This window comes from Simochromis diagramma, unplaced genomic scaffold, assembly GCF_900408965.1.
Source record: "Simochromis diagramma unplaced genomic scaffold, fSimDia1.1 OVJJ01000320.1, whole genome shotgun sequence".
Taxonomy (NCBI): domain Eukaryota; kingdom Metazoa; phylum Chordata; class Actinopteri; order Cichliformes; family Cichlidae; genus Simochromis; species Simochromis diagramma.
The window spans coordinates 192,551-217,789 of NW_024386773.1; the positions used below are offsets into that span (position 1 = coordinate 192,551).

Sequence of the window (25,239 nt, forward strand, 5' to 3'; positions counted from 1 at the left end):
TCAGAAAAGTGTTGAGCCTTGACTATGGCTAGGGGATGTTTAACCACAGGGTCCTTGGCATATTGGACCAGCCAGTGGTGCAAAGGGAGCAGAGCTCAGCTCAGAGTTTACAGTTTGACCATGGCTCAGAGTCGTAAAGGAGCTTTTCTTGGCCTAAGGGCTAGGTCCGGACATCGCCTGTGGATGACACAAGGGCAGAATTATTTTCACTCCACTGACAGTTTCCCATGTATATTTTATTTTGGAGGAAACAAACAAAAAAAAAAAGCATTAATCTTCTCCTGAATTCTACGGGCATTTCAGGATTATTTAACGAGCAGGATTGGCAGCATTACGACCAGCCTGCCATTATCATCCCTCCTGTGGTATAATTGCCTTTGGTGTTGAACAAGCAGCTCCTATCTTTTGCATTTAGGGGTCTTTCACTCTCTCTCTGCCTGTGCCCCTCTCTCAGCTTATCTCCTGCATCCACTAAACTCATCAGAGAATCCTACAGCTTTTTAGTGTGACCATCTGTCAATACCACTCCATAAAGTGGAGTGGAGAAACGTGTGCATCCATTGGCTCTTATAAGCCCTCAGCTGGTTTGGCTCCAGCTGGATGTGAGGGCCTTACTGCTGGTGGTTAACCCAGGCCTGGAGCATCGCTCTCTAGCCCTTGTGGCTACTTCAGCCCACCTCGCCTCCCCTATCAGGCAGCTGGATGAACCTCCCTCTTCACCACTGTGGAGTAGCTTGTAACACTGTAATGAGTTAACTTTCAGAATGATCTACATAATTTATTTCCTGCCCCCACAGGAGCCCGCTGAAGCATTAATTAATATCAGGCACCGCTATCAGCAACCATCCCAGTGTGGGATTCCTTCTGGCTCCTATTTTTGGCGCCGGTGGAATTTGATATGTTGTGCAACCATAATGCAGTTTGTTGGACAGTGATGAAAGATAGTATGTCCTGGTGGTATTGTACATAAATTTGATCTCCTGCACATGAATCCAGACATGGTTGTGAGCCAGATCTGATGGCTTTGAAACAGCAGCAGGAGCGGTGACTAAACCTAAATGGTTCATAACAACAAGTTGCTTTTTGCCGCTACAAGTGATATTGCTCACATTTAGATATTTCAGACTTGTTAATGTGATCTGATTTCTATTTGTATTTTTTATTTCTTTATTTTTGATATGTTAACTCGCCTCACATTTTTTTCTCTCTCTCTGCTTCCCCCCACAGAACTCAATACGGCACAATCTGTCATTGAACAAGTGTTTTCTCAAAGTGCCTCGCTCCAAAGATGACCCAGGAAAGGTGAGACTTAAAAACATCAACTGGTAATTGCAGACACCTATGGTTGCATGTAATTGCAAGCCAAATAAATGCAATATTTAAAATTTTAAGCAAGTACTCTAAGTTCGCAGAACTCACTATTACAGCATTTTTCTGTTGTGTATCGTGCTATCTCTGGCAGAAAAATATTACCTTTGAATTCCTGCCAGGACTCTTGACAGTCTGGAAATGCATGGAATGCTCGTAATCTATTATGAACCTCCCACCCCCACATAACTGCATTTCAAATATAAGGGGAGGCTAGTTTTTTCTTTTCTTTTTTTTTCCCTACTTCTTCTTTTTTTGTGTGCTGGCACAGACAACAGATGTGGGTGAGGAGAAGAAGCCAGACTGGTAGAGATGGGGCCATAACAGGGTACAAGTTAGGTCATTCCCAGAATCTGCCATCCATCAAGTATTTACTCCAAGTGAAGCTGAACCTACTGAGAGAAAAAACAAGAACTAAATCAGGCCTCTGCCTTTCACTTTTGTTTTCTGCAAGATTTATTCCAGGTTAATCTGACATTTTATTTATAAAAGGACCACCCGCACTTTCAACTTCCTTCTCTTCACAATCTATCTCTCGCAACATCAACCTGATATGAAGCAATTGCTGATAAACTTTGTTGTTCATGAATAGCGAGCCTTTAGGCCAAAATGTATGTGATGGTGAGCATAGGTGTAGCCATATGTGGTATAACCTAGATCATCCTGGAAATGTCAGAGCGTGCGGTACATATGCTTAAAGAACCACACAATCACACACACACACACACACACACACACACACACACACACACACACACACGAAGAGCTACGCCTAGCTGTGTAGAGGATGGGGACTGAATGCTAATTTCATGTTTTGCTGTAATCCTCTGATATTGACACTCCTGGGAGCTGCTCCACTAAATACAAAATAATCTATTGCTGTATGGATCCCATTCCAAATGCATGGCCAACATGCTCGCATCCTTAATGTTTAATTTGGAATTTTCCTCACTCCCTTCCCCCCCGAAGACAACTTCAAAGGGGCGCTAGCCGCTCTTGATATGTTGCATCAATATTGTAATGTGGCAGGAATATGAGAACTGCTGGTTGGATGAGATAGGAGAGTCATGTCGCTCTGTGTCTGTCTCTGAGATGGTGTAAGAGATGACAGTTGTTGTTGTTGTACATGTGCACACACATGCGCGCGCACATACACACACACTGTGTCTACCTCAGAGGTAGAAATGTAGCCTGTGAAGGCTGCTGTTAGTAGTCTTCCTTTTAATTGGTCTTATGTCTCGGCCTGGAGTTGCAAGGATCGCCGCTGTACTTTCTTTGTTTGTCTTTCCTGTATGAAAGGGGAAGCAGGTGACATAATTTATGGTGATGTATGAAAATAAGCTGCGTCATTGAGGGGAAGAGAACAGGTAGTGTACCTGTGTTATCAGGATCTTGAAAAAAATCTTTACAGCTGCCTTTGTTTTATTGCTGCAGAAATAGTGTGGCTTTCCTCTGTTGTTGCCCCAGACTCCAAGGATACACTTCACTTGGCATTGCTACATTTTTCCTTTTTCTTTCTTTCTTTCTTTCTTTTTTTTTTTTTTTTTTTTTTGTGCTGTATATTTGTGAATAATTTAATGACTCTTTATATGCTTTTTTCTTTTTTGCTGCCAAGTCTCTGGGGGTGGGTGTTGGAAAATGCAAAAACTCCCCTCCCATGAGGGTTAACTTAAAGTGTTGTTCCCCCCCCTAATTAAGAGAAACGCCACAGAGCTTTGCTTTCTTTGTGTGACACTTAATTTTGAAACATCTGTACCTGCCCATTTCAGCTCTCAGAAAGAGAGCAGTTACGTTTAGAGACTCTCTCATCTTTGCATATAACAAGGGTTTTGTTTTTTTGTTTTTTGTTTTTTAAAGCAGCCTGTATCTTGTGCTGATTGTGCTGTGAATCCCCCCCAGGAAAATACTAATTGACCCCAAAGCCTCACACTCATATGAAGAGTTATAATTTTAACCCCTGATGAATATAGACCAAGCCTGGATTTTTATTTTAACAGTCGCAGCAGTGATTTATGCAAAAATGGCAGATTTGCTAAATTTAACAAGAGCAGGCTATTGTGTATGCTGCATTATTGTATAGATACTTGAAATACAGTTGTTCCATGGCCTCTCCTGTTGTTTAGAGAATTTCTTATAGAAATATCAATTATTCTCTCTGCTAAGGAAGTAATTTTAAAGGTCCTGATCTCACTTTCTCTTGACAATTGAGATTTTATCGGGGGTCATATGAAATATTAAAAACAAATTCAGAACTCGCGGGGCCTTAGGGTAAAAATCTCATTTTTAACAACTGCAAGCAGCGTTGCTGTTGGCTTCGAGGAGGCACACCATTGAAAAATAAATTAAATGGGGCGAATGCAAAGATAAATAATGCAGCCTGGTTGTGGAATTACGAGCTGCAGCCCCAGAGCCAGCCCCAACTGTTCTCTCCTCGATTAGCCTTTTGTAGACCTTAGAAGAAAGCAACACGGCAGGGCTAGCGCTGCCTCCATTCCCGGGCTGAGGCAGGATCCTTCATCCTTGGCAGCAGCGCTCTGACTTCACTACCTGAGGCTGAGGAAGTACAGCTTCAGGAAAGGCTTAGCATTTCACCACCACCAGCTGCCCTCACCAGCCTCTCATTGAGGAGCAGCCTCAGAGGAGGAAAAGCCAAGGCTTTCTTGCTAACAAAGCCCACCCACACACCACTCAAACTCTTAACACATAGCTATCAACTCAAATAAAGGCTCGGGCTGATAGGACAGATTTTAACAGAGCGTATGAGGCCCAAGAGTTCTGAATATGCAGGTATATTTCAGTGCCAAAAATGTTTGTGATATCAGAGCAAATGTCTTAATCCTGATTTGTTTTTTCTTTCGTTTGTTTGTTTTCCTTTTTTCCCGTTTTTAATTTGACTTTTTTCCTGACTTTAATGGATATTTGACATTTTAAGAGGCGGGTTGTAAAGATGGGAATGACATGAAATTCTGGGGTGATGAAGAGTCCCAAGCCATACTCAAACCATCAAAGTTGTATGCTCTGTAACCATTCAGCAATGAATGCAGGGGAATTTCTGGGGTATCATGTGAGAAAGCAGTCTGTTTTATCATCTCACAGGCTTTTCTTTTGTCTGCAGGGCTCTTACTGGGCCATCGACACCAACCCAAAAGAGGATGCTTTGCCTACACGGCCAAAGAAGAGGCCGCGGTCTGGAGAGCGGGTGAGTCTGATAGGAGAAACTTAACATTCTCTGTTAGAATATGCATTTATTTAGATAGATACACACACACACACACACACACACACACACACACACACACACACACACACACACACACACACACATATACACCCTTCTCCTCCTTCATTCTTGTTAAAGCGTTAATATCTGTGTGGTTCAGTATATTTTTTTTGTGTCTTTACCTTGCATCTGCCTCAGTGTTGTTTTCCTTTTGCCCTTCTTTCTCTCCCACTTTCCCTTCACTCTTTCTCTAGCACTTGCAGACGCACACACACACACACACACACACACACACACACACACACACACACACACACACACACACACACACACACTTAGACTCAGTAGGAGTTCATATCCAGACTTTATGTAACTACCTCTTCATGCTGCTTCGCTAGCCTGTCATGAAGTGGGCTCCTTATTAATAAACTATGCCTCAGGCAACCATTACATACATTACATTTTGCACTCACTTTTTTTAACAAACATCAATTAATGCAGAACTGTGTGCAGCGGCTATTCTGAGCGGGAGCTTTTGTCTTTAATTATGCATGAGCTTCATCCGCCCGTTAACGTACGGCTGTACAGGTTTTTACTGAGCTGCTCAGATTGACCTGGCCCTTGGGCATCCCAACACAGGGGGCCCTCGTCTCTTCCTTCTCCACAATGTGGCTGACCAGAGGCTACGATGAAGAGAAATTCCCCAAGCTGGCGAGGGAGACTCATATGCACACGCCACACACACACACACACACACACACACACACACACACACACACACACACACACACACACACTGTTGTCTCTACCAGACACAAACACATAGACTCCATTAATCTTAAAATGCTGTTTATGTAGTTGCCTCACGGCATCCAAATACTATCAGATTCATTCAACAAACTGTGGTATTGCAGGTGTGTGATCTTAGATACACAAAGCGTGCCTTGTTTTTAGTGTTTTTAGTACCTTTGTTTTTTGAGTGTGACACAAAAGCACGCACAAGGCGAAGAGGACTCTGTTTTCTGTAGGACACGTTTACTGCCCCCCCCCCCGACCCTGCCTGTCTACAAAGGCTTCCTTGAAGGGTCTCACACAGTGAAATTGAGAGTTTGTGAAATCTCATTTATGTTTAGCATGAATTTGTAGCCATTCCTCTTACAGTAAGCAGTTTTGGGAGACAGCCACAGTAGAGTTATCTCTCACAACAGTGTACCTATACTGCAAGACAAGGGGTTGCACATGTGCATCAATATGGTATGTGTTTGGGTGGGAGATGGCGGCGGGGTTTGGGGTTTCAGACCTATTTTCTTTTTAGTTTTTTTTTTTTTTTTTTAAAGTCCTAAATCAAGTTGCGTCTCTGATGTATCATAGAAGCAGCTCTGTTTGTTTTTTTTTTTTTGTTTTCAGATCTTGCAGATGGATATGAATGTGATAGCAGCATGAAATTTGTTACCAGCTTTAATACAGGTTGCTCCTGCAGTAGTGGGATCTCGTGTGTTTAATAATTGGATTACGTTGACTTCTTTTTTGTTCTGCCTCCACTCCCTGCCCCCAACCCCCACAGGCTTCCACGCCGTACAGCCTAGAGTCAGAGTCTTTGGGGATGGAGTGTATGATCTCTGGAAGTGCCTCTCCAACGCTGGCAATCAACACTGTGACTAACAAGGTACTACAGCCAGCAATCCAGCCTCCAGCTCCAACACACACCTGGCTACACGGCTGCACCCTGACCCCACCCACTTCTCCAACCACCTACAGCACTATTCCCCACAGAGACAGGAGCACTTTTGTGAAGGGGAGATGCAGGCGCGCACACACACACTTTCACACGAGCATATGCTCATGTGCCTAAAGCTTCTCTTCATCACAACCCACACCAAAATACACAACTATGTGCCCTGCTGTACCTTTTTCCTCTACAACAACAGGCAGCAGGCTCTTGTTATCTTTAGTGCGGAAATATGATGCTCACACTGGTGCTTGCCTTTGCAACCTGATAGACTGCACACAGTCTTGTGCACATTTGGAAACAGAATACTCCACATGCTATTTGGGGTTTCTGTATTCACACCTGTAGTGCAGGTTGACGCCTGAAAAGTTGTTTTCTCACCGAGTGACCACTCTACAGGTGACCACCCCGGCTGCTGGCTCTGTCTGCTCTCCGTGGCTTTTCTTTTTCTTTTCTTTTCTTTCTTTCTTTCTTTCTTTCTTTCTTTCTTTTTTTTTTTTTTTTTTTTTTTTTAAGCATCCGTGAAAACATGGAAACACTTGTACATCATAGCGCAAAGCTACAGGGACTGCTAGCTGTTAGCTCTGAGTGTGCTGCTCACTCTGAAATTTAAATAGGCTTTTTAACCTTAAGCTCTCATCCTCTGAGCCCAGTGGGGGCAGCTCTCAGGAGTACTTTTAAAAAGCCTACAAGAGTCGCTTATTCATTTCCTGCAAGCATTACAAAAAAGTATGGTTTAACATGAACAGGGGTGTTCACAGAAAAGATGAGTTAGTGCTTGTATGACAGAGGCTCTTGCGTTTCAAGTTAAAAGCAAAAGTCTGAGCATATTTCTGCGTGTGTTGTAATTTTTATGCATGCACATTTATGTTACAAAGCGTTTCTGTTTGTTTTGAGGAGCATGTCGGTGACAACTACCTAGGGGCTGTTTCTGTAGCAGACAGATTCATTGGCCAAAGTGTGGAGACAGATGACCCTTTTCCTGTTTGAGTACTACAGACAAGCACTTTCCACCGATCTCCACCACCAGCCGCTGCATAATAAGGCCTTAATGTTAAGAGCTGACAGTTAAGTCTGGATCCCTGCCATTGAATACCTCCAGCCAAATAACTTAGACGAGTAATAACCGACATGCATAAAAATGACACCCAAAAAACCCCATCAGCTGAGCAATTTCAAGCCAGTTTTGTCTTCTTTTGTTCATTTGATTGTGACAAAAAGTGTTATGGCAGTAAAGCGAGCAGAAGACAAAGTGGAATAGCAACAGATCTGAGGTCTGATGTCCTCAGAGAGAGCTTGTTTCTCACTGTCTTACACTGTAAACACACAACAGGCCACGCCTCTTTCGGTGCTGCATGCCAAGCCACAGGAATTCCCTCTCTGTTTTTTTTTTTTCTCCTCTCTCTCTTTCTATTCTAGTCTCTCTCCCTCATATTCCCGCCTTCTCGCATAGACCAATGGGAGAAGCTGGCAGGACGACTACTGAACCAGCAAGAATCTTCTGTCTAGCATTCCTCACACGATTGTACTCCCTCTCCTCTCACTTTGGTGTCTTTCTCACGCAGACTCAGACTTTTCTTTGCCCCCCACCAAAAATTATGTTCTGAGATTATCCTAAACACTGGCATTAAAGTGACAAAACTTTGGCGCTAATGTGTGGATGATCGAGAGGGGGCAGGGACAGATTGTTGGAAATATGCTTGCTAATGAATAGTTGTTCTTCTCCTCTCATCTCCTTCATGCATCTCATACCCTTTTTGTGTCTCTTCCGCTGTCACCTTGTGTCTGTGCGATCATGCATGTGGGGATTGTGCCGAACATTGGCTGGCATTGTTGGAGACACCTGGGCTTTGATTTCATAATCCATGTCTCATGCACCAGATTAGGCCCCCATGTAAAAGACACCTCTGGCTTTTTACTTAATTCACTGCTAAGAATAGAACTCTGACTCGCTTGCCTGCTAGCCGTACACAGTTTTTACTGTGGAGCTGCTCCTGCCTGTATGAACACGCTTGTCTCGACCTCTGTGTGTTTATGTGTGTTGTTCTACCTTTGTGCACGTCCGTTGCTGTAGCAATGTATGTCTATTATATGTTACATGCTTCTATGTATGTGGGTGAGACGCGACTGGGTGTTAGCCTGCGACGGTGCGTGTTTGAGTAGGCGTCTTCACTCAGAGGACTTGGTGTTGGGTGGGGATGGGGGTTCTGGGTAAACCACAGAGCACTGAGGTTTTTGAAATCATCACACTTTATGGTTGAATGGTGTAAAAATAGATTGTGGTGAGAGACTTAAGGCTAAAAGCTTGTTTTATGACTTCATTACACATAACATTTATATATCTGTGGCACGCTGTTTTTGATTAGCATTGTAGGGCTGAGTTTGTAGACGTGCTTAAGCCTTCAGTCTTAGCTGCTCATTGAGTTCCCTTTTGCGCTAATGAACGCTGGAGCCAGGCCCACACTGAGTGGAAGAAGGCTAGAGTTGCCTAATGAGCTTCTTTTACCACCCCCCTGTTGTCCTCTTCCTCTGCATCACCCCTCTTCCTCAAACAGTGTTCTCTGGATTCAGCATTTGCGCTGTTCAGTTGTGTTGTTTTTTTTTTTTTTTAAATTGCACTATTTCTATCTCATTCTATCAGTGCAGAAGCCAAGCTCCATATTAAAGGCTTAATATGATCTGAAGCTCTTGCTCTGTGCTCTGGATTCGCACCAACATATTAGTCAGCGGGCCAATCAGTCAGAGAAGAGAAGACTGGTCAGGGCTGCCTGAATTTCCTCACCTCCTTGGGGCCGCTGTGGTGCCACGCTGTGGCTCAACAGAAAGACAAGAGGCTTCAGTCCATTGCTGCTGCTACTGAGAGGCAGGGTGCTGGACAAGCCGGGCCAATCTGCCTGCCTGAAGGCTACTACAACTGCTGTTTCATTGTGCTCAGCACAGAGCCCACTCTGTTGAGCAGCAGTGATGAGCAGAAGCCACCATGCTGCACTCACACATGGACAGGCACACACAAATCTGAGAATGCCATGCCTTCTTCCACTGCAACACCACCAGCGCATTACTGCCATTCTTTTCTCACCAAACAAAACTCAGCACATGGGATGGTCTCTGTGGGTGTCATTATATTCATTATCTGGATTATTCTTCTTACTACTGTCTTAATTGTCTGACGGCACACTTTATTTGGGGAATGGCGGGAGGACTAAACCTTGTTAGACAATAATTAAGATTGTCGTCCTGAAGTGCCTCGGCTAGTTTCGCTCCTACATTGAAAGGTCAGTGTCTCGGCTGCACTGAAATCCTTTGTTAGCTGTCCCAAACGGATTTGCGCTTGGTGAGCAGATGTGGCTGACATCGCCAGTAGCATGACCTTTAGTGATGGGAATGTCTCAGCTGTCTCCAGACCCCTTAACACATTCAGATGGAACCCCTTAGTGACTGCGGAGGGTGCGGAGGGGTCTCTCACTCTCTCTCACTCTCACTCACTCTCACTCACACACACACGTGCACGCAGTAAAGCGAAAAACTATTCTGCAATTATGACATGCTGTTGCATGCAGCACACACACATCTCCTGGCTTCACATTCCCACTTCTAATATCATTAAACTGCACACCAACATTACCTGTAACACCAATTTTCTTCCAGGAATGCTGATGTAAGAGTGCATTTATTTGTGTGGTTGGGTTTTTTTCCCTTTTTTTTTTTTTTTTTTTAAGACATCAAGGCTAATGCACATGTGTATGCGTTTCAGGTGGCGTTGTACAACACAGACCAGGAAGGGAGTGATAGTCCAAGAAGCAGCCTTAACAACAGCCTGTCTGATCAGAGTCTGGCCTCCGTCAATCTCAACAGCGTGGGCAGTGTGCACAGCTATACACCGGTAAGAACTAGGATGAATGTTGTTGAGAGAATTGTAGTCATTTTTATGGATTCAGCACTCTAAACATAATCTTAAATGTTCTCTTGATTGCAAAGTTTAACTTTCACATTGACTAATTTAGAAAGGCACTAAAGATAGACAAGCTCTACCTCCCCTCCTAAAAACCCCCAACAAAAAACTTGAAACATCAAAAGTTAATGAGACCTGGGTTGGTTGATTCAAACAGCCATAAAACAAGAGGAAACACCCTCACCTGCAGCAGTGTATTTTAAAAAAAAAAAAAAAAAAAAAAAAAAAAAAAAGAGCTTTGGAAAAATACAGCAGCAGTTTTATTCCCTGCACTGTACAGTCTCAGGAAATGCATTTTTCTTCTGATCACCAAACACCTGCAACAAAAGAATGGGTTGCTCCCTGAGCCAGTCAGGCTTGATACAGATTTGACGTGGGCCGCGTCTTATTGAGGTTGACCTAAGCGGTGCCATAAAGACCTCAGGTTTATTTGCAGCAATTAATCTGCATCGTTCATGGGAACAAAGAAAAAACAATAAAGGTGCCAGGGCAGGTTGTTCCTGCTGTTCTGCAAAGAGTCAATAGTGTAGAACAGTGGGATTTTTTTTTTGTTTGTTTCTGGCTCTTACTGAATATTTGTAACAGGATATTTATATAAATTTGGTGTAATTGTTGTTTTTTGAGCACTAAGCACTTACAGCCAAATGATAAATTGTCATTGTGTTCATATTTTTCCAAGCCGTAGGAGAGCCACAGTCGCTAAATGAATGAAAATGAAACACTGCCAGGCTTAGAAAGTGTACTGTATCCCATATTTTATCTGCTCAGAAAGTCCCTGGAGTCTTTCTTCAGAGGAGCCAGCCGTAGACGGTAATAGACCGAGGTTCAGGGTGGACATGAGCTGGAGTACAACATCAGGAAGGGGGTTAAGGGAAACAGAGAAAAATGTGCACACTCCTGGAACCCAGACAAAGAGAAGTGCTTCCTCTGATGTCCTCCCACCAGAGATGCCCCCTCTTTGGTGTGGTCCTCCTGCATCCTAGAGCGCTCCGTGCTCCAGGCGCTGGGCATCGATCGGCTCAGCCTGATGGATGTGCTCGCTCTCTCTTCTCTGTCTCTCTCTCACTCTCACACACAGCCAAAGCAGCAGCTCGCAGTAAACACTCCGGCTTTATTATCACCTCTTCACTCTTAGCCTTGCCAGTCTGTGAGCCATGCGCTTCAGCAGCGTGCCCACATATTGGAAGAGGAAGATGTTATGATCAAAAATTGGACGTGAACTCTCTTGTAGTGCTAGCCCACAGTGGTAACAGGTCAGGTCCTACTTTGTGAAATAACCATGGTTTTGTGTTGCTGCACTTGCTGTGGTGAATCTCATAGATAAATTCTTAGCTGGAGGGGACGCTGCTTGCCGTCTCACACCCAGGGGCAGTGCATAACATTGACTGCCCACACAAATACATGGATAAAATGGCTGCTTATTTGTACAAGGTATTGCTATTGATTTTGTTTTAAATACATTTTGCTTAGCCACCTGAGTATTGGCTTTGTGTCCATTCGAGTTGCTCTCTTAATGTTGTGTGAGCCAAGGCGGTAAGCACTGACCTAGATTGTTGTGCTTCGCGTAATTGTTCTTTATATGTAACATGACCCTTTCAGGCGGAAATAGACATTGTAGCCGTCACTCCTCAGAACAATTAAACCATGCATGTGTTTGAGAACTGCTTTATATTTGATGCGCTTCCTTGATAAGGTGATCATGGTGTGGGTATCTTTGAAAAGTACAGGTGCTCCTCTACAGTAATCCCTGTAGCTTATACCTTAACCAGTGAAACATCAAACAAAGTGTTGGGCACTTTTGTAACTCTTTGCTGTCGTTACTCTCTTCATTTGTCCAGGTGACCAGTCACCCAGAGCCTGTGTCCCAGTCTATGAGCCTCCAGCAGCCTCCCCAGTCCCAGTATAACATGCCAGACAGGGACAAGCAGCTCTTGTTCTCAGAATTTGAAGATCTCAGTGCCTCCTTCCGCAGCCTTTACAAGTCTGTTTTTGAGCAGTCCTTCAGCCAACAAGGTAAGTGGGCTCACGGGAGCATCAAGTGGAAACCTAATAGAGGGCCTAAGCTTCAATCATCAAGGAACAGGATGATTCTCAGAACGATTTTCCTAATGCGGGTTTGTTCTTAACAGCTGGGGCTATAGAGAGTCTTTAGGCACTAATGAGGTTTACAAAGAATTGAGCAGGTTTTCAAACAGGCTGACGAGCCTATAGTGGAAATCTATACTGAGTATTTTCACGATCTTCTGCCAGAGAAAATGTAAAAACCACCTCATTTAATATACAAAAGCAGAGTCTGAGAGTCTGTGTATTTCATTAACCGACGCAGGCTTAATTCTCCACACGTTTCTTCACGTTAGACAAATGCTGTCTGCATCTTGTCACATGTCAAGTTTTTCACGTAGGGTATGTTTCATCAGATGAGTGGAAGAGGTTGCAGGCAGCTTAAGGCCTCAGTAAATCTGTTGGATTTGAGGTTCATTTGTCATAATGATGGGGAATTTGTATCACATAATACACGGTGTTGGATAAAGCACAGCTTTCCAAAGGGCTGTGAGTCCCTGCAGAACAAAAAGCAGTTTTGCTTGTAATCTGATTGACTGATAAACATGGAGCACTTGACAAGCGAGTTATGAGCAAAGTCGACTGAGCTTTCTGTGTATAACCTACTTTCACAAATCAAATGCATTTCATGCTAATGTTTTCAAAGAGTTCCTCTCCTTTAATCTATCATCTATGTTTCATTAGTTGAAAGTTGTAACCTTTTTTTATGTGCATAAAAGTGAAATCTCTTAGTCAGACAAGCTCTAGCAATTAAAAAGCGTAAATAATCGAGCTAGAGGATTTCACACTCTGCCGCTGTAGACAGTGAGCTAATTCACTGGCTTTGATAATAGGTAATGAGCTCGCATTATTATTCTGGTGCCGCGTTAATTGCTTTCTGTATTTCCCTCGTTGGACAATGGGCTTTCTGTGCCGATAAGAGATGCACCTTTGTCACCCCTGCAGTGAGTGTTACGTGCCGATTGTGGAGGTGCAGGGCTGGAGTCAGCTCTAAAAGCACTCCAGTGAAATAGGTTTACTGTGCCAAAGCTGTGAAGGACAGTGCCTCTTACGACCACTCCCCGGCACTCAGATGATTGCAGTTGGGTGTGCAGATGTTCATGCTCCAGTCATGTCTGCGCAGCGGCACGATGAATCTGTCAAAGACGGCATAGCTGGAGAAGAGTGTCGACGGCAACTCGAGACAGCGAACCTTAGAATCAAAACTGGTGCTGAGTCATTCCCTGACACGATAAAATGGCAGCTGGCCTGTCTCACTACTTAAATACAGGAGGCCCCTGTCCCATTACTGTCAGATGCTAAGACTGATGACCTGAAGTAGATGTTTAAACATGTGTTGGCTCCCGACTCTTATTTGTGTTTCTGCTTAAGTGCCTTAAATGCATTCGATCCTGCAACCATGCGAGTGCATTTGTTTGGAAAATTTGTAGCAGCTGGAGCTACGGCTAAATATAGTTTCATTATAAATTAATTTTCCATTATTTTTAGATTTAGTGATTCCCAGGGGCCAGGGTAATGTCTACAAATTGCTTTTTGCTGTAATAGAAAATGGTGCAAAATCTAAACGTGGTGATGAGAAACATATAAAAGCAACACATCCTCAAAAGTGAGAAGCTGAAACAAGTACCTAAGTAAAAAGTCAAATTATATTGAGTTAATTGTTGAATAATTTTTCATAATTTTCCTTGTTCCTGCACTGATTGTCTTTGTTTTATTGTAAATACAATTAAAAATTAATTGTGTTAATAATTCTTTACTTTATTGATGTTTTATTTTTCAGGTCTGATGGGCATACCGGCAGATTCCTCCCAGCAGACCCACACCTCCTGCTCCTATCAGCACTCCCCCAGTGGCACCATTAGCTCTCAGAACAGCCTCTCAAACAACCAGTCTAACAGCCACCCTAACAGCCACTCCACCAACAGTGGTCAGGTTCCCCTGTCCCATCCTGCCCAAGCCCACCCTGGCCACGGCTCGCCCCATGCGCAGCACCTCTCGCAGCACGGGGGCCCTCACAACCAACACAGCCAACACGCCCAGCACAGCCAACACAGTCAGCACCCACAGCACCAACAGCACTCCCAGCATCCTCAGCATGCTGCGCACTCCCAGCACGGGCAGCATCCATCGCAGCACCAGTCCCACAGCCAGCACCCACAGCAACACACGCCACACCCCTCTCAACACACACAGCACAGCCAGCACCCTTCTCAACATGGACAGCAGCACCAGAGCCTCTCCCACCAGCCCCATCCTACCCAGCAACAAATGGCCTGCAACACAGGTAAGGCCCTCTGTCTGTCACTTGTCTGTGGACCCAGCGTCGCCTCGTGTTGTTCACTCTTCATCCTGTCCATCACGCAAACCACATGTAAAGCAAAGACGCCGTGCTCACAGCTGAATTGGATTTCATATCAGTTCTTTTTTTTGTAATAAAGCACTGAGAAATTGTTTTAGATGCTGAAGACTAAAATCATCTCCTGATTTATTATCTGTGCTGTTGAGAACAAAGCAGTGCTGAAGCCGCTGATTTCTGCAGCCTGTCCAGTCACCTGGCACCTCCTAGTGGCCACACCACAGCACTGAACTGTTTAACAGCCCAAAAAAAGGGGTTTTATATTTGGCATTGACTTCTTATTCATTTTTCAGAAAAAGACTGCCAGCAAAACCAAAAATGTGACTAAAATGACCTGACCTTTATGTGTAGACATTATTGTTGTTGTCAGGAAATAATGGCTTGCCATCGCCAGACAAAAGCTGTTTTCACACAATGCACCCTTCAACCTTTTTTCGACATTACCCAACAGAGCTCCTTTTAAGACTGCAAATGTCCAATGCAGTCTGATCAGACATTAAATGATCTTTTTTGTATGTATTTTTGGAGTGTAGTGGAGAGAAAACAGGAAAACTGGGAGAAAGGCAACAAATGGCTACGGGGCAGATTCAAACCTGGGCTTCTGCATTAACCTTTTAGCAAACTGGTCACATGCTCAACTCTGTGAGCTTAACCTACACCCCAGACATTAAATAGTCTTTAACCTGCTATCTCTTTATTACAATATCGCTGTGAGCCCGGAGGGAGTAGTTATCCTGAAAATCCTGAGCAAGAGGGTCATCATGTGTGCTCCCTCACTGTAGCCTTTACCCAGGCCACACCCTGTCCTAAACCAAACAATGAGACTCTCCTTATGTGTACTCGGACAGCTGCTCAAATCTCGTTCTTCCGATACTGTCCAGAGTTCATGTGTGAAAACGGCTCAGTCCCCAAAATGTACAGTTGTAACTGTTACCTCACATTTGAGGTTTAAATTCCTCTTAACTGGATAAAACTACAACAGATGAGCACTAAAATGTGTCATGTACAGACAGAGATTTCAGTCCTCATACCACATGGGTCCATATTAAATGGGTTGCAACTGGCCCTACTCGGTGAGGGGGAAACTCCATTTGAACCAGAAGGGGAGGCAGACACGTTCTGCCAGAGCAAGTGCTTCTACAATTATGACTGAAACTGTATTTGTCCCTGGCGTGAACTTGGCATTGGAACCAAAATCACATGACTTTGATCTCTTACCTTGTAATGTTACACATAGTATGCTGTGTGTGTTGCAGGTTTACTGTCTGACTGGTACCCAAATCTGGATGCACTGAAAGAAAGCTGTCGTATTGCTAGCAGCTATAACTGGGCTGATGTCGACCTTTCACCTTACCAAGGTGCGGTTTGGTCACTACAAGTAGATCTCAATCCATTTGCAGTTATTAAATTTGATAAGTGAAGAATTTATAAAAACCTTTTGCTGTCAGATTTACCTCCTGTCTAACATGTATGCAGTCAGAAGATTTAAAGCTAGAAGCTGACAGTACAGTAATGCCCCAGCTTTTGATTGAGTGCTCAAATGTTGACTCTGTGGAGTTGATTACCAGTTTAATTAAACTGAGCTCTTCAATTAAATAACACTGCCTTCAAGTTTAATTACCAAAACACCAAGCTCAGCAGGTCAGTTTATCCAATTACAGTCTAGGATTGCAAGGTAGGATGTTTTTAAATATCACCCACTGAAGGTTACTGACATAATGAATATATATTGCAGCAAAGTTTTTGCTACTTGTTTGTAAATTAGTTTGTCATTTACTAAAATTTATATTCTGTGGAAAGTCAACTGGAGCGGTTTCACACATTTCATTGTCACAAAATTTTATTTTAAGTCAGTTAAGTCCAGCACCACCTGCTTCTCGTGTGCTAAAATGTATGTTTTATCTTCCCAAGGACTGAGAGAGAGCATGAGACAAGCAGAGTTGAACAACTGGTCTCTGGAACCCACCCAAATCGCAGACCTCTGCTCATCCATCAACCAGTTTTTTGCCCGCACTGGTGTGATCCAGCCACAGGGGGAAGTGCAGCCTCCCGTTTGCCATGGCTCCATGCACACCAACAAACCCAGCCAGCACCTCAACGCAGGTTAAACAGCTGATTCTTAACCTTTCAGCCCTAATCAGAGATCATTGTTGCCGTGTAGATGTGCATGTTTGTGGGTCTGAAATGACTATCGACTCAAAAAGAGTAATCTGTATGTTTCCTTTGTTTGGAAATCCAGTAATCTGTGTAATGAAAGATTCATCCAATTATATTTTGACCCTTTTCCTTGATTAGTTTAGTTTGTATTTCATTATACAGTATATGAATGCTTAATTGCTTAAACATCAGCTTTCATGAGGAAGTCTTTTTGCCGTTGCACATTAACAATTGTTTATCTGGAAGATTTTTCCTCCTTCCAAGTCAATCTCACAAACAGTTTGCCTGTCTTTAAGGACAAATATAGATTTGTTAGCTATGAAGCACTGGTTTCTACACCAATAATAAATATAACTTGACCTTAGAGAGGAAATAATTCACAAATGGATAAAAGTACCAACACTGGCACTAAACTAGGAGAGTGCGAACACTACCCAACCTTATGAACTTTATAGTGTGGTTACATTTAGTTGCATGAGTTATAATAATAACGATGATAATAATAGCAATAATAATAATAATAGCAAGCAGCTTGGCTGCACAGTGGTGCATCAGATGTCTCACAGTAAGAAGGTTCTGTGTTTGAACCTGTCAGAGGACACGCTTGTCAGTTTAATTGGTGATTTTAAAGTGGCTAATGATAAATGGTTATGTTTCCCCGTGTTAGCCTGTTAAAAAAAGACACTGTGCCAGGATGAGCGAGGTTAGCCAGGGGTGAAGAAGTCTTCATGCATGGAATAAATTGGCACTGGATCAATCCTAAATGTCTAGACCTAGTTCAATAAGGACAGATTGTCTGGAAGAATTGAAGATGATTTATTGAGATATATACATTTTGATTAATAAGCTATTTGGCGATTAGACTCCGATGAGCAGAACTGAGTCCCAGCATGGATAGAAACTGGGATGGGAGGCTTGGATGGGGCTTTGAATGACCAGGCTGAGGCGGGTATCATGAAAGAGAGTCTGAAAGGAAGAATGACAGATGAACACTGAGATTTAACTGGTCGATGGCAGCAGATGGCTGTCTTTCCCTGTTTCTTCCTGTTAAATGGGAGTTCTTTCTTCCCACTATCGTCAAGTGCTTGCTCAAAGGGGGTCCTTCAATTGTTTGGGCTTTTGGTCTTTTATTGTATGGACTTTACCTTACAATATAAAGTGCCTTTAGGCACTCTATTAAAAAAAAAAACTGAATGAATTTTGAACCAACTGATTGGTTCAGAGCGCAGAAAAGAAAATGATTGGAGTATTGGGAAGGAGGAAATTACCTAAAGAATAGAGTAGGAAACACTCAGGAAAATCAGGCAGATGAGTGAATACAGATCTTCTTTATTGAACATGTGTGTAAGCTTGATTTGTGTTCCTCATTGTGCTATCAGAGGAGTAAAACAGTAATTCCTCAACCTACCTGCACAATGCTGTGTAGTTTAAAATGTAGTTTTACTTGAAACAAAGAAGCTCTGATAAAGTTTTAAGTTGTAAATTTTAATTATTTATTGTCAAAGTTCCTGAAATTTACCCACAATTTAAATTTTGTGGTAAAACGACTGTTTCCTAAAACGGAAATGGTGGCCAAACTGGAACATTTTGAAAGTGGCTACTGAGGATTTTCAAAATAATAGGTCCAGAGTGGCAAACATGCACATTTTGGTGCCTGTGTCCACTCAGTGTTCATTCTCTCCTTATTTTATATGACTAATTTTAGTGGCCTGAACAGATAAGAAGATAAAACAAAGGTTATTTGTCAGCAAAGGTGTTTTCCATCTGGTTTAAAAGATCTTTTAAATAAAGTTTTCATTTTTCTCAGCAGGAAACCTGTACATGGACTCCAGACAAAGTATGTCCATGATGGTTCCTCCAGCATATCCCCACATGCCCCCCATGAGCAGTGCAGGACCCACTATGACAGGTGACATATAGCCACAGCAGAAGCATGGATGAAATTATTCTTCATAACAGTTTTCTTACCTCAGTTTGAATGTTTTGGGTTTTGTTTGTTTCTTTTTTGTTTTTTAAGCACAAACGAACACTTCCTTTGCTCTTGCTCTCCAGGACACCATGCACAGATGAACCAGCAGCACATGATACCTGCCAGAAACTTCCAGATGCATCGCATGCAAGCTGACGATATCCAGGATGATTTTGATTGGGACTCCATTGTCTAGCTGCTAAAACTGCTTCTCGCAAATACACAGGAGCGAAGGGAGGAGATGGAAGCCAGGCTGAGCTGAAAAGGCCGCAGGTGGAGGAGGCCAATGTGGGTGGACTGCAGAAGAACATTTGAGAAGCTTTGGTGGAGAGACGCAGAATTCAGACTTCAGAGTCCTGACAGTTTAAAACAAAAACAAAAACAAAAAAATAAAAGCAAAACATAACTAGAAAATGTTACTTTGAAGACAATCATATTTAGTCTGACATTTTAAAGTGATTGCTTACAAACTTGTGTAGAAGCAAGTTGAACACATTCACGTCTGAACCACGTGCTCCTCAGCCAGCCCTCTCCCCGTCCCTAGCGAGCGGCCTTCCAAAGTCCGAGCCCCCTCCCCCCTCCCTCCTCCCCTCCTCCAGCCTCCTGCTCCGTAACCGTTATGTGATTTGAGCGGCGTGTTCAGCTTGTAATTCTTCTCGTGTTGACCTTGGCCTCAGCTGCCTCTTGGATGAGTTTCTCTCTTTATTTTTTCTTTTTAAATTGTTATTTTCTTCTTCTCCTGTTTTTTTAAAATGAAACACAAGCCGTCGCTGTGAGTGATGTCATGGTGTTTGTTGGTCACTTTTCGAAGAAAGTTGTCCCGCTGTGGCTGAATCAGTGGTTAAAGATAGGTTTACAAAAAACAAACACAGGGTTTAAAATGTGTAACCAGGCTTGATGTTAAACAAACCAGAATAGAAAACAAGAGGGAGATCACGGAAAGTGTCGTGATTTTATTTTCTTTTTTTAATGTTTTTGTTTGTTTGTTTTGTTTTTTAAAGCCAGCCAATGTGATCAGTCTCACTGCATTAGACGAGTTATGGGAGTACAGCAACTGTCTTTCTTTATTTCTGTCCCAAGCACTTCAAGATGAATGAATGAGTGGAAGATGATAGCAGAGAGAAGTCAGATATTAGTCATTTTAAAATTCATTCAGCCCAGAGTTGATTTAAGTTCTCCGTTTGCATCATGTTTGTTCATATTTGGCTCTTCCATTCTCATTAAACAAGTTTTAGGCTTAAAGTTTGAACAGCAGCTTTCAGGCCAACTTATTACTGAACATTAACGGTAACAATATTTGCATGTTGGTCAAACAAGGAGCTGCATACAGTAATGTTTAAGATGTGTGAACTCTAAAGTGTCCTGTTCAGTTAAAAAAAAACATAGAGGGGGGGGGAATGAAATGTCCATTGCTTATATTTTGTAAACAAGACATAAGCTGAAGTCTTTAAACGAAACACTTCTACTGTGGAGGATTTAATTGTTAATTTTCTTCCTGAGAGTTAATTGAGTGCATTGTTACCTTAATGTAAGGGAATACAATGAAAATATTAGTCCAGTTTCAAAGGTACTAAATCGGTCGCGCTATCATCATCACTTTATTACCTTGAAATTTTTGCTATTTGCTCAGATTGAGTGTGAGTTTTTTTTCTCTTAGCAGGTTGTGATCGAGGGTTATGACCTGATAATGAGCGACTGGCAGATCAGTCTTTTTTTTCTTTTGGAGAGAGCTGGGCTGCAGTCGCACAAGCCTAAAGACCGGTCGGAAACTCCCTGGTAACCACCAGTCACTAAGGAAAAATACATTTTTGCTAGGGGAAATCAGCCACAAATATGAGTGCTGTGCTGTGCAGAAAACCTGCTTGTGATTGCTTTTATCATCAGCCGTGATCGCCTGCTGTTTGCACGAAAGACGCCAAGTACTCACTAAGTGTGCGATGGAAACCAGAAATGAAGACCATTTGCTTTCATAGTAAAAGTCTTTTGAAATATGTTTGTTGGGCCTGTAAGGCACAATTTCTGAGTGTTCACAGATACCGCAAAGGCTCTCAACTTGTTTGTTGGCGTCTTCCATGCAAACTACGGGTGACCACGGCAATCTGATAACAACCACAGCAATGCTTTTTGGTGGTTTTTGGCGGAGCACCCTCTTTGCAACTGGTTTCACCAGGCGACAGCCAACAACCTCGAGAAATTACTCACCAACTGGTTGTGGAATGCACATTTTTTCCATAGTGACCAGTGGTTTCTATGGGGTTGTTAACTGGTCTGTAAGCTTGTGTAACTGGCACCTTAATCTTAAGCTGCTGGAAGTGTGCTCATATTTACTGCACACACATGAGAGTCTAATTCTGGCAATAAGCATATTTCCTAAATTAAAGAATTAGTCCAAACCATAGATTAAATGTTTTGCTGTAGTAACAAGTAAACTGTAGAGAATCCAAATAGTAACAGTTTCAATTCTTGCTGACTTGAAACAGGTTATTAAAGTAAATTGTATTTTGAAAAACAAACAATTGAAACGTAACACTGCCTTCTCAAAGAGAAACAAATCTGATCAGCAGAGCAGACATGGCGTTTTCTTTTTTTCCTTCTTCATTGTCACTTCTGATGTTTAAATTTTTTGGGAGGATATTAATTTTTTTCTTTAAACTGCCCACAGGTTTTTTTTAATAGAGATTTTGCTACTATACAATCCTAACCGAATGAGAAATGTGACTCATACAGGACGTACAGTGTGTGTGTGTGTGTGTGTGTATGTTTGGTTTTATTGTAATTTTAGGGCTATGATTGATTACTGCAATCATCTCTATGCTATCTATGAGCACAAAGCAGATGCACACAGTGCTTAAAGACTAGATTTGACTTAGACTTTTTCTTGGAAAAGGGTTTCTGAAGCACAGAACAGGGAAATCGGTGGTTCTGGAAACCTGTCCACTGTGTCCTGTAACAAGTGGCTCCTTAATCAGACAGGCGCTGAACTTTAGAGACACTATGTTTTTTTTGTTTTTGTTTTTTCTCAAGTCCTTTGCACACTTTTTGTTTACTCATCTGATTGAAGCTGCAAAGAACCGTGTGGATCGAGTAATCATTCTTATTAGTTCAGTCATTCATTCACCTATCCATCATTTCACTTTTAGTCTTCCTGACATCTAGAAACAATGAACAGGATTATTTTTGTCCTCTGTACATCTATGACACTATATTTTGGGAAGTTGAAATTGATACCAACCTTAATTAAATATGGTAAATATGAAGCTACCGAGACACAGAAATGCTGGTAGTTAACACAATATTTTTGCATTTTTGTACATATTCCCAGTTTATGGAGTTCAGATAATTATTACAGTTGTTTTGCACCAAAAGAAATTTTGTTACTTCTTGTCCAACATCTTTTTTAGAAACGTTTCACAACTTTCTGTCTCCTTCTGGGTTTTGCGACTTCATTCATTGCTAATGAAAGATTTGTTGCACTACTTTTTTTTTCGTAGCTTGCTGTGGTCAAAGGCACTGCAATTTTAGAAATGCCAGCAAATAGAAAAACGCTGCTAAAGCACACAAAACACAACTATAATAGAAAAATGCCACAAAAGATTACCAAAAAAACGCAGTGGAAGTGTTTTTGGGACATAGTAATGTGACGGAACAGCTGCAGCAGTGACAAGCTGACAGTAGACTGCTAAGAGTAAACGTGTATCTACGATATTAATTGAATTCACATCAGTTTTTTATATATATATATATATATATATATATATATATATATATATATATATATATATATATATATATATATATATATATATAGCGCCACACAACAACAGTCGCCTTAAGGTGCTTTATATTGTAAGGTACAGACCCTACAATAATATAGATTAAGACCCCAACAATCATACAACCCCCTCAATGACCAATGACTTGGGAACATTGGGAAGGCAAAACTCCCTTTTAACAGGAAGTAACCTCCAGCTGAACCAGGCTCAAGGAGGAAGGCCTTCTGACACAAAAGGCCTGTGGAAGAGAATCCTATAATGAGTCACATGACACATTAGTTGCATCCTTTTCTCCCTCACAACACCGATGAATCCTCCGCTTTTAAACACGTCTCGGTGCATTCGGCCTGTTTTGGTTTCTGTCACTTCTGCAGCTGATCCTTCACATTATTTTCTCCCTAAAAGCGTTTGCGCTGTGTTTTGAGATTTCAAGATTTTTCTTTGTGCTGGTTTTCTTAAGTTGCAAGTGTGTTTGACCTCTCAGGGCCACCGTATAAATCCTGCACTCTGGCATCATATTTACCATATGGACGCGTAATATTCTCATCAAACCCAGCTAGAAAGTGGAAGAGATGTCAAACTATCCCAGAATTTCAAACGATTTCTTCAAGACAGTTAAGCAAGAAAGACTGCAGCAGTAGGCATAGTTTTGATTTTATACTTGGAAGACAATCATGGATTCTTTTTTATGATTTTATGATATTGCAAAATGTTTTTTTTTATTGTGTAAAAAGGCACTTTCAAGTCTCTTTTTTTTTTTTTTTTTTTTTTTTTTTCCCCCCCCAAATTGGATGGTGGAAAGCCATGCTTCTGAATACATAGGTGTGTTTTTGTTTTGTTTTTTGGATCTATTACCAGCCTGGTTTTATACTGTAGACCTTCTATTAAACTGACCAGAGCTGCACTGTGCAGAAGAACTTGAGTTCTTTTCTTTGAACTAATAATACTGCCATTCATTTTTATTTTTATTTTTAAATTGTTGTTGTTGTTGTTTTTTAATTTCAGCTTTTATTTTGTTTTGTTTTGTTTTTTCCCCCTGCCAGTCACACACCTGTATACTTTTGCATCATTCTTGCCATGTTCCTTTTCTCCCTTTGTTTATCAAATGTCTGCTGATTGTGGAGGATCGCTTTATTCAACTGCCGGGAATTTTCAAAATTAGGACTCAGACAGGACGCTTAAGCCACCTGAGTTAACCAGTTCATGACTCTTTTGGGTGAGTGTGGGCCAAAGGACTGCAACCGAAGACAGCAGCAACAAAATGAAAACAAAAAAGGAGAATCGTGTTTGTTCTTCGATGATCTTAAGGACCTGAAATGGAGAACATCCAGCGAGCCGTTGGTTGGAGTGAAAATGGAGTGTTTCGTTTCTTCCGGGTGAAGACGGTGAACACGTATAGTACTATAAAAGCACATCATCCGACAGGAAAAGCAGAAGATTTGATCGAGCGGATGAAAGGGAAAAGAAAACGGTGTTGACAATGACTGGATCACAATCAGTTTTACATTATGTCTGAGTGAGTGTGTTCGCTTGTGGGAGTTTAAGTTCTATTTTTTTTTTTTTTTCCCAAGATGATGATTTAAGTTTTTAAATACCGCTGGACATGTACCTGCCAGAGAGATTATTATTATTATTATTATTGGGGGGGGGGAAAGATAATGGGGAAAAAAAGTCTTGTTACAAAATGGGAGAGAACTGTCAACATCTACTGCTGATTGGGGCCTGTTTTATTCAGTGCTGGTGTTGTTGTGCTTGTACATATATGTCTTCAATCATCCCTCCCTTCCCTTTTTTATTTTTTTTTTTATTTTTATTTTTTTCCCCCCCTCTTGGGGGTGGGGTATCAAGGCAGAGGGTGGGTCTTATCCATGAATGAGGAAGGGAGAAGAATAGAGTATTTTGTTATTGTCCAATCAGAGGGTGACAGTATGTATATATCTATATTGTATATATGTGATAAAAAAAAATGCGTTGGCTTTTTGTGTGACACTACCTTTTACTTGTACTATGGTTCTACATTCAGTGTTTCAGTGTTGATAATATATATTTGGTTTGTGTTTTTATTTTTCCGTTTTTTTGATTTTGTCTCTGTCATTTCTTGTAATTTTTTTCCCTCCTATATTTGTCTTCGTTTTTGTTTATTGCACGGTTTATTACTTTTGTTGTCCGATGAGGTGACACAGCTACTCTTTGTATTCGTTTAGTGCTGTAAAATAACTCAAGTGTTATTAGAATTGTCGATACCACCGCCCACCCCCACCCCCTTCCCCAATATGCATGAATGGCACTTAAAGAAATAAAATATGGTAACTTCACTGTGGAATAATGTGCTGTTTGAGCTTTTTCTGAAATCTTAAAGCCCGTAGGAGATTAGTTCTTTTTATTTACAATAAATAATCTGAAGACATTTGTTTTACTTGCCACATAATTTGAGCAACGTGTATCACTTGTGTACCAAGTGATACAAGTTCAAGTCCGTTTCAATTATATAGCGCCAACTGACAACATCAGTAAGCCCATTTGACCAAATGGTGACAATGGGAAGAAAAAGACTCCCCTTTAACAGGAAGAAACACTCAATGCATCATGAGAGCTGAACTATCGTCATGTTATGTGCAGAAGTCTCAATCAGACCATGGAGAGCAAAGATCTCC

General features: G+C 41.8%; 1 protein-coding gene across 3 annotated transcripts in view; it reads left to right on the forward strand.

Moving 5' to 3' along the window:
* The window catches only part of foxj3 (forkhead box J3), an 88,771-nt gene extending 67,012 nt beyond the window's left edge, over nt 1–21,759 (forward strand). For 2 of the 3 annotated variants that reach the window (XM_040000866.1, XM_040000859.1), the window contains 10 exons: nt 1,228–1,302; nt 4,484–4,567; nt 6,153–6,254; nt 10,072–10,200; nt 12,108–12,282; nt 14,111–14,614; nt 15,943–16,044; nt 16,598–16,789; nt 18,651–18,752; nt 18,896–21,759. In XM_040000866.1, the coding sequence (XP_039856800.1) occupies nt 1,228–1,302; nt 4,484–4,567; nt 6,153–6,254; nt 10,072–10,200; nt 12,108–12,282; nt 14,111–14,614; nt 15,943–16,044; nt 16,598–16,789; nt 18,651–18,752; nt 18,896–19,008 (1,578 nt within the window). In that variant the 3' untranslated portion in view covers nt 19,009–21,759. The remainder of the gene's footprint in view (nt 1–1,227; nt 1,303–4,483; nt 4,568–6,152; nt 6,255–10,071; nt 10,201–12,107; nt 12,283–14,110; nt 14,615–15,942; nt 16,045–16,597; nt 16,790–18,650; nt 18,753–18,895) is intronic. The other variant, XM_040000875.1, reaches the window with a different exon arrangement.
* Nucleotides 21,760–25,239: the final 3,480 nt, after the last annotated feature.